The sequence below is a fragment of the Phoca vitulina genome, unplaced genomic scaffold (assembly GCF_004348235.1).
Source record: "Phoca vitulina isolate PV1807 unplaced genomic scaffold, GSC_HSeal_1.0 scaffold8, whole genome shotgun sequence".
Taxonomy (NCBI): Eukaryota; Metazoa; Chordata; class Mammalia; order Carnivora; family Phocidae; genus Phoca; species Phoca vitulina.
The window spans coordinates 46,448,769-46,459,095 of record NW_022589711.1 but is presented as its reverse complement, the minus strand read 5'-3'; the positions used below and the strand labels follow the sequence as shown (position 1 = coordinate 46,459,095).

General features: G+C 40.1%; 1 protein-coding gene across 2 annotated transcripts in view; it reads right to left on the bottom strand.

The window, feature by feature from the left end:
- Positions 1-4,446: 4,446 nt before the first annotated feature.
- Positions 4,447-10,327, bottom strand: part of UMPS (uridine monophosphate synthetase) — a 29,810-nt gene continuing 23,929 nt past the window's right edge. Inside the window, exon 6 of one of the 2 annotated variants that reach the window (XM_032406740.1) lies at positions 4,447-4,975. In XM_032406740.1, the coding sequence (XP_032262631.1) occupies positions 4,806-4,975 (170 nt within the window). In that variant the 3' untranslated portion in view covers positions 4,447-4,805. The remainder of the gene's footprint in view (positions 4,976-10,327) is intronic. The other variant, XR_004299802.1, reaches the window with a different exon arrangement.

Sequence of the window (10,327 nt, the reverse complement as noted above, 5' to 3'; positions counted from 1 at the left end):
TGTGTTTTTTCCAGATTTTTCTTGTAATTGATTTCTAGTTTCATACTGTTGTGGTTAGAGAAGATGCTTGGTATGACCTAAACCTTAAATTTATTGAGACTTGTTTTATGGCCTAACATGTGATCTATCCTGGAGAATGTCCCATGTGCACTTAAAAAGAATGCATACTCTGCTTTTTTTGGATAGAATGTTCTTTATATATTTAGGTCCATCTAGTCTAATGGGTTGTTCAAAGACGTTGTTGCCTTGCTGATTTTCTGTCTGGATGATGTATCCATGATGTAAGTGGGGCGTTAAAGTCCCCTATTATTACTATACTATTATCAGTTTCTACCTTATGTTTGTTCATTGTTTGCTTCAAGTATTTAGGTGCTTCTAGGTTGGATGCATAGATATTTATAATTGTTATGTCCTCTTGTTAGATTGATCCCTTTATCATTATATAATGCCCTTCTTTGTCTCTTATTACAGTCTGTTTTAAAGTCTATTTTGTCTGATCTAAGTACTGCTACCCTGGCTCTCTGCTTATGTTTTTTCCATCTCTTCACTTTCGGTCTGTATGTGTCTTTAGGTCTGAAGTAAGTCTCTTGTAGGCAGCATGTAGATGGGTCTTATTGTCTTACTATTATTTTTTAATCCATTCAGTCATTCTTTGTCTTTTGACTGGAGCATTTAGTCCATTTACATTTAAAGTAATTATTGATAGGTATGTACTTTTTGCTGTTTTGCTAATTGTGTTCTCTTCAGGTTGTTTTTGTAGCTCTTCTCTGTTCCTTTCTTTATCTCTGCTCTCTTCCCTTGAGGTTGATGGCTTATGTTAGTGTTTTGCTTTCTCTTTATTTTTAGTATGTCTATTACAGGGTGTTTTGTTTAAGTAGGCTCCACACTCAGTGTGGAGCCCAATGTGGGGCTTGAACTCACGACCCCAAAATCAAGACCTGGGCTAAGACCAAGAGTTGGACGCTTAACCAAGTGAGCCACCCACGCACCCAATTACAGGTTTTTGATTTGTGGTTTCCATTGGGTTCACATACAACATCTTATGCAAATAGCAGTCTGTGTTAAGTTGATGGTCACTTAAGTTCTAACACATTCAAAAACACCAAACTTCTACTCCCCCCTCCATGTTCTATGTATGTCACCTTTTACATTTTATTTTGTGTATCTCTTGACTAGTTTTTGTGGGTAAAATTATTTTACTACTTTGATGTTTTAACCTCCACACTGGCTTTATAAGTGATTAATCTACCTTTACTATAAGCTTGCTTTTACCTGTGAAATTTTTTCTTTCATGATTTTCCTCTAGTTACGGCCTTTTCTTTCCACTTAAAGAATCTCCTTTAATGTTTCTTTTAAGACTGGCTTAGTGGTGATGAATGCCTTTAGCTTTTGTTAGTTTGGGAAAATCTTTACCTCTCCTGGGTGTAGAGTATTGGTTATTGGGTTTTTTCCTTTCAATACTTTGAATGTATCATCCCACTTCCTTCTGGCCTGCAAAGTTTCTGTTAAAAAATCAACTGATGGCCTTATGGGGTTTCCCTTGTATGTAACCATTTTATCTTGTTGCTTTAAAAAATCTCTATCACTATTTTTTGCCATTTTAATTATTATGTGTCTTGGGGTGGACCTCCTTGGGTTAATTTCTGTGCTTCCTTGATCTAGATGTCTGTTTCCTTTCCCAGATTAGACAAGTTTTCAGTTATTATTTCTTCAAATTTTCTGCCCTCTTGTCTCTCTCTTCTCCTTCTAGGATCCCTATAATGTGAATGTTATTACACTTGATGGTGTCACTGAGTTCCCTTAACCTATTCTCATTTTTTTATTACCTTTTTATTTTTGCTATTCAGCTTAGTTGCTTTCCTGTTTTCCAGATCCCTGACCTATTTTTCTGCATCTTCTAATCTGCTGTTGATTCACTTTAGGGTATTTTTAATTTCAGTTATAGAATTCTTCAGCTTTTTTTATATGTTCTATTTCTTTGTTGAAGTATTGAGTTCATATACTCTTCTCAAGTCCAGTGAGTATCTTTATGACCATTACTTTATCAGGCATATTGTTTATCTCCATTTCATTTAGCTCTTTTACTATGATTTTTGTCTTGTTCTTTCATTTGGGACATATTCCTGTCTCTTACCATTTTGTCTCATTCTCAGGATTAATGGTTAGGACTGCCCTCTCCTCTCAGGGGCGGTGTGTGTCACTACCTGTGTCCAGGCTTCTGGTGTTACAGATGACAGTCTGCTACTAGTCGGATTCATTTTTTTGGTTAAATCTTTATCCTTGAAGTTCAATAATTTTTATAGGATATGCCTAAGCCTATGCCTTTGTCCCTAGCTCCTGCCTAGAATTTAGTGGGCTCTTTTAATCTGTAAACTCAAGTATTTTTTTCAAACTAGAAATTGTCAGTTATTCCTAAAATGATTTCCTCTCCTCCCAGAATGTCTTCTTTTATTCATGCATCTGTCCTCTATGGCTCTCATCTACTCCCTTACTATTTCCATTTCTTTGTGTCTGTTCTGAATTTTTATGATTTCTTCCACTTGATCTTCCAGCCCATGAATGTAGTTCTCAGTATTATATACCATCTTTAAACTTCCCATTGCACTTTCAAATTCAAAACTAAAATTATTTAAGTTCTCCCAAAACTTGGGTCTTGTTTTTGTTATTTTGGTCTCTGAAGTGTGATGTTTCCTGTGGCAACTATTTCTTACCAGAAGCCCTGTGCTCACGAAGACTCAGAAACATTTTGCTGGGCCCCATTCCAGGTACAGAAAATTATGCAGTGAACGGAAGAGTGAATCCCTGCTCTCTTGGAGCTCGCACCTGTTACGGGTGCTTTTCTTTGCTTTCCTCCCCTGGTTGCTGGATTTCCTCAGGCACTTTCTTTTGTCTACCCTTGGCTCTGTACACCTCGAGAGGTGGGGCAGACCCTCCTAGAGCAGCAAACCTATGGTTGGTAGGAGGCCTAAAACTTCTAAGGGCCAGCATTACAGTAACTAGGACAGTCTCTGTCAGAAACCTCAGTTCCTCCCAAGCAAGGAAAATCCAGTTGACCCTCTGGTGTATGCACACGCATGCACGTAGACACACACACCACTTCTCCACAAGTCCTGAGCCTCCTCACTATTGTTCCGTCTTCCTACCTACCTTAATGGAGACAATATCTGGCACCTGTCCTCTTCTTCAGAGATCCCGGAAGAGCCTGTGGTCGTGTTCCAGGTTTTACCTGAACAAACCCACCAGCCATTTTGTGCAGTAGAGATGAGGGAATGGGAGCTGAGAGGAAATAACATTAAAGGTGACTTCAGGGGGGCGCCTGGGTGGCTCAGTTGATTAAGTGTCTGCCTTCGGCTCAGGTCATGATCCCAGGGTCCTGGGATCGAGCCCTGCATCGGGCTCCCTGCTCAGCAGGAAGCCTGCTTCTCCCTCTCCCTCTCCCCCTGCTTGTGTTCCCTCTCTTGCTGTGTGTGTCTCTGTCACATAAATAAAATCTTTAAAAAAATAAAAAAAATAAAGGTGACTTCAGGCTGCCATCTTCACCCTCCAGTGCCTTTTTTCAGACATTCAGACAGTCCCTGGGGGCTTTTCCTAGGGATGACTCCCATCAACATGATTAAGGTTGAATTGGGACCGGGACTCCTGTTAGCCACAGGCTGCCGTGATGGAGAGCCTCCAACTGCAACTGCCACATGGCCCTGCTCAAACAAGATCGTCAACAGGCAGAGGAGGGGCTATTTCAAAATGCTCACCTAAGCTCACACCCCATTCCCCTCCCTCCAAGATGCTTCCTGAAAAGACAAAAGAAATATATAGAATTGGGGAAAATCTCTATCAGTACTGGAGAAGAGGGATCATCCAGGAACTCAAAAGAACTGGTGGGAGAAATCGTGTATTTGGGAGCAGAGGAGAAGGGCCGCTCCGCTGGTTAGGGTACGTGCATGAAGGTGGGGCCTGGGAAGGTGGATGTCCCTGCCCTCCCCTCAGCAGAAACCCAGGCCTGCTGATAACAATGTCAACTCTGTGGCTGGGCTTTCTCTTTCTAGTGAAGGCAGACTTCCCTGTCCATGACCGTTGGGATAATTAGGCAGGATCCTGGGCAAACCCAAATGGAACCTTAGAGGTCTTGAAACTGCTGTCTTTTTAAGGAAATGAAAGAGCAGCCCATCTACTTGTAATCCGAGGCGGGCAAGAGAAAGGCGTGACGGGTGCAGCCCAGGTCCACAGGTGCTGCCTCGGTGGGGAAGTGAGTGAGGGCGCCTCACACTTGGGTGAGATGAAAACCAGACACTGGCTCCAGGCTTACAGCTACTATCCTCTTCCCCTCCTCCTCCCTCTGGATCCTGTACTATCACTTTTAAGTAGGAAAGGAGAATAGCTAATATTTAAATATTACTTGGGCATCACATAAGACACAGAATAAAGGACACATGAAATACTGTCCTGGTTTGAGCCTTTTGAGGTCTTAAAATTTTTGTGTTACAGCAATTAATCAAAATCAAAAAAGTCTGATCTAGGGATGGGGGGAAATGCTTAAATATGAAAGATCCCAACACACGCAGAACTGTGATTGCCTAATCAATATCAGTCTGATGAAAAAAAAAAGCTTGAACATGAATTTATTATAGTAACAATGCAGTGATTATTCATTATTCAGTATTTCCTAAAGACGGTGAGAAACCCAGAAGTCATTCCAACACAGAACCCATGAAAGAATCCAACCCATTAAGTGTTGCTTGTTATTTCAAGCCACTGCATCTCAGGAGACCATGTATTTTCAAGGTCTTCACAAAAATGTATCGAGACACTCAAATACCAAGTCTACTCAAATAAGCTTCCCAAGCAGCTTTTCGGTACAACTCCGCTGCTTCCAGACGATTAGATGATGATGTTATGCCCCGGCCTACAATGATGATATCAGACCCTCGTTTGCCAATAACTTCTTGTGGGCTATTGTACTGTTGGCCAAGATTATCCCCTGCAAAAACAGAAAAGTCACTGTTTAACACAATACAAAAAATAAAATAAAAATCAAGAAACCAATCAAATGAGTTTTCTGAATAAGAATCTAACCAGCTTTAAATAAATATGTATCATATGTGTTCTCCATGCCCCTCCTGGACAGCAAGTGATTAAAAGCAGGTGAAGGGACTCCTTTAGGCCAGAGATCCCATGGCAGAAAAAGATGCTAAACAGCTCCTCTTCAGTGTTGAATTTTAGAGTATTTATCACTAACAGTATCAAAAACCAGTAAATCTCCTATGTTGCCAAGAACGATTCATTACCAAAAAACAAAAAACCAATAAAAATCGGCCTCACAATCAAAGACGATTATATTATACATCTCAGAATCACTGTGACACTGTTGGAAAATTCCTCACAAACCTCTAACCTGACCACACCAAAATAAGTCTTCTGTCACAACCCTATCCAGTGCTCAGACTATATACAAACTCTAATCCTTAATTTTGACTTGGTTACTTCCTTTACTCTATCACATTTGTTTTAACTTAAATAATTTGTGTTTTTTAATCAAAGTATAATTGACATACAATATCCTATGATTCAGGTGTATGTCATAATGATTTGATATTTTTATACATTAGGAACTGATCTCTAAGAGAATTCATTGCTGTCAGCACACAAAGTTATTACCATATTCACTATATTCCCTATGCTGTACATTACATCCCCCATGGCTTATTTACTCTATAACTAGAAGTCTGTATCTCTTAATCCCCTTCACCTGTTTCACCCATTCCCCAACTGCTCCCCCAACTAGTAACCAACACTTTGTTTCCTGTACCTATGAGTCTGTTTCTGCTTTGTTTGGTTTGGTTTTTTTAGATTCCAGTATAAGTGAAATCATAAGGTATTGGTCTTTGACTTGTTTTACTTGGCATAATACCCTCTAGTTCATCCATGTTGTCACAAATGACAAGATTTCACTTTTTTTTAATGGCTGAGTAACATGCCATTGTGTAACCTATACCGCATCTCTCTCCATTCCTCTATTAATGGACACTTGGGCTGCTTCCATATCCTGGATATTGTAAATAATGCTGCAATGAACATATGGGTGCATATCCTCTTCAAATTGATGGTTTTGTTTTCTTCTGATAAAATACCCAGAACTGGAATTGCTGATGGTATGACATTTTTTTTTGAGAGACCAGTACTGTTTTCCACAGTGGCTGTACCAATTTACTTTCCTACCCAACACTAGTAGACTAGGGTTCCCTCTTCTTCACATCCCTGTTCTCTGATGATTAGTGATGTTGAGTGTCTTCTCATGTACCTGTTGACCATCTGCATGTCTCCTTTGGAAATATGTCTATTCAAGTCCTCTGCTCATTTTTAAATCAAGGGTTTTTTTTTTTTTTTTAAATAAAATGTATAAGTTCTTTATATATTTTGGATATTACCCTTTTATCCTTATTTGATGTATTATTTGCAAATTCCTTCTCCCATTTGATGGGAGCCTTTTCCTTTATTTGATGGTTTCCTTTGCTGTGCAAAAACTTTTTAGTTGGATGCAATCCCAGTATTTCAGTTTTTGTTGCCCTTGCCTATGAAGACTGATCCAAAAAAAATATTGCTAAAACTAATATAAAAGAGCTTGCTGCCTAGGTTTTCTAGGAGTTTACAACTTCAGGTCTCACATTCAAGTTTGTACATTTTGAATTTATTTTTGCATACGATATAAGAAGTGGTCCAGTTTAATTCTTCTGTGTGTAGCTGTCCAGTTTGCCCAACATCATTTATTAAAGAGACTGTCTTTTCCCCATTGTACATTCTTATCTCCTTTGTCATAGATTAACTGACCATATAAGAGTGTTTATCTTTGGTCTCTCCATTCCATTGATCTATGTGTCCGTTTCCATGCCAATACCATATTACTTCAGTTACTATAGCTTTGTAATTATAGTCTGAAATCAGGGAGCACGATACTTCCAGCTTTGTTCCTCTTTCTCAAGACTGCTTTGACTATCTGAGGTCTTTTGTGGTTCTATACTAATTTTGGGATTCTTTGTTTTAGTTCTGTAAAAAATGTCAATGTTATTTTAATGGAGATTGTACTGAATCTGTAGACTGCTTTGGGCAGTATGGACATTTTGTAATTCTTTCAATCCATGAGCACAGAATACTTTTCTATATATTTGTATAATCTTCAATTTCTTTCATCAAGGTCTTAACAGTTTTCAGAGTACAGGTCTTTCACTTCCTTGGTTACATTTATTCCTAGGTATTTTATTCCTCTGGATGCAATCGTAAATGGGTTTTCTTCTCTCCGTGATAGCTTATTATTAGTGCACAGAAACAACTAATTTCTGTATGTTAATTTTGTAACCTGAGAACTCTACTGAATTCACTTAAGTTTTTTGGTGGACTCTTTAGGGTTTTCTGTAGACATACCTCATTTTACTGCACTTCACTTTACTTTGCAGATACTGCATTTTTTAGAAAGTGAAGGTTTGTGGCAACCTTGTATTCAGTAAGTCTCTTGCCCCCATTTCTCCAACAGCCTTTGCTTACCTTGTATCTCTATCACATGTTGGTACTTTTCACGATATTTCAAACTTTTTCGTTATTGTTATATTTTTTACAGTCATCTGCAATCATAGATCTTTGATATTACTAATGTAATTGTTTTGGGGCACAACAAACCGTGCCCATATAAGATGGTGAACTTGATAAATGTATGTGTTCTGACTGCTCCACCACCAGCCATCTCTCTCCCTCTTCTTGTCCCTCCCTATTCCCTGAGACACAGCAATATTGAAATTAGGCCACTTAACCGTACAATGCTCTAAGTGTTCAAAGGAAAGGAAGAGTCACGTGTCTCTCACTTTGAATGGAAAGCTAGCAATGATTAAGTTTAGTGAGAAAGGCATGTTGAAAGCCAAGATGGGCTGAAAACTAGTCTTCTTGCCCCAAACAGCAAAGCTGTGAATACAAAGAAAAAGTTCTTGAAGGAAATTAAAAGTGCTACTGTACTGAACACATGAATGATAAGCAACACCACCTTATTGCTGATATGGAGAAAGTTTCAGTGGTCTGGATAGAAGAGCAAATTAGGCACAACACTCCCTTAACCCAAAGCCTAATCCAGAGCGAGGCCCTAACTCTCTTTAACTCTATGAAGGCTGATAGAGGTGAGAAAGCTGCACAAGAAAAGCTGGAAGCCAGCAGAGGTTGGCTCATGAGGTTTAAGGAAAGAAACCCTCTCTATAACATAAAAGTGTAAGGTAGGGGCGCCTGGGTGGCACAGTTGGTTGAATGTCCCAACTCTTGGTTTCAGCTCAGGTCATGATCTCAGGGTCTTGACATCAAGCCCCGCTCCAGCTCTGAGCTCAGTGAGGAGTCTGCTAGAGTTTCTCTTTCCCTCTCCCTCAGCCCCTCCCCCAAGCTTACTCTCTCTCTCTCTCTCTCCCTCTCCCTCCCTCCCTCCCTGTCTGGAAGATTTAGCTCAGATAATTAATGGAAGTGGCTACACTAAACAGATTTTCCATGTAGGTTAAACAGACTTCTATTAAAAGAAGATGCCATCTAGGACTTTCATAGCTAGAGAGGAGAAGTCAATACCTGGCTTCAAAGTTTCAAAGGACAGACTGACCCTCTTTTGTTGGGTGCTGATGCAGTTTGTGACTTTAAGCTGAAGCCAATACTTACCGTTCCAAAAATTCTAGGGTCCTTAAGAATTATGCTAAATCTACTCTGCCTATACTCCATAAATGGAACAACAAAGCCTGGATGACAGCATATTTGTTTACAACATGGTTCACTGAATATTTTAAGTCCACTGTGGAGACCTACTGCTCAGAAAGAAAGATTCCTTTCCAAATATTACTGCTTCCTGAGAGTGTACTTGCTTACTAAGAGTTTTGTTGGAGATGTACAATGAGATTAATGTTGTCATGCCTGCTAATACAACATCCATTCTGCAGCCCACAGATCAAGGGGTAATTTCGAGTTTCAAGCCTTATTAAGAAATACATCTCATCGGGCGCCTGGGTGGCTCAGTCAGTTAAGCATCAACTCTTGGTGTCAGCTCAGGTCATGGTCTCATGACTCCTAAGATTGGGTCCCATACCAGGCTCCATGCTCAGAAAGGAGTCTGCTTGAAGATTCTCTCCCTCTGTTGCTCCCCCCACTCACTCTCTCTCAGGTACGCACATGCTCTCTCTCTCTAAAATAAATACATAAATCTTTTTTTTTTGAAGATTTATTTATTTGACAGGGAGAGACACAGCAAGAGAGGAAACACAAGCAGGGGGAGTGGGAGAGGGAGAAGCAGGCTTCCCACTGAGCAGGGAGCCTGATGCAGGGCTCGATCCCAGGACCCTGGGATCATGACCTGAGCCAAAGGCAGACGCTTAATGACTGAGCCACCCAGGCGCCCCAATACATAAATCTTTAAAAAAAAAATGCATCTCGTAAAGCTATAGCTGCCATAGACTATGATATGATTCCTCTGATGGATCTGAGCAAAGTAAAGTGAAAACCTTCTGGAAAGGATTCACCATTCTAGCTGCCATTAAGAACATATGTGATTCATGGGAAGAGGTCAAAATAACAGCATTAACAGGAAGAGTTTGGAAGTTGCTTCTAGCCCTCATGGATGACTTTGCGGGGTTCAAGACTTTAGTGGAAGAAGTAACTGCAGATGTGGGGGAAACCGCAAGAGAACTAGAATTAGAAACGAGGCCTGGAGATGTGACTGAATTGCTGCCATCTCATGAAAAAACTTGAACAGATGAGGAGTTGCTTCTTACGGATAAGCAAAGACCCAAGAAAATGGTTTCTTGAGATGGAATCTTCTCCTGGTCAAAATGCCGTTAAGACTGTTGAAAGGACAACAAATGATTCAGAATACTACCTAAACTTAGTTGATAAAGCAGTGGCAGGATTTGAGAGGACTGACTCCACTTCTGAAAGACGTTCTACTATGGTTAAAAATGCTATCAAACAGGGGTGCCTGGGTGGCTCAGTCGGTTGAATGTCTGACTCAATCTCAGCTCAGGTCTTGATCTCAGGGTCGTGAGGTCAAGCCCTGCACTGGGCTCCACACTGGACGCGGGGCCTACTTAAAAAAAAAAAAAAAAAAAAAGCTTTCAAACAGCACTGCATGCTATAGAGAAACCCTTCCTGAAAGAGTCCATCAGTACTACTACACACTTCGTTGTCTTATTTTAAAAAATTGCCAGAGTTGCCCCAACCTTCAGCAATCACCACCACGATCAGTCAGCAGCCATCAAAATCAAGGCAAGACCTTCCACCAGCAAAAAGATTACAACTTGCTGAAAGCTCAGATGACGGTTAGCATTTT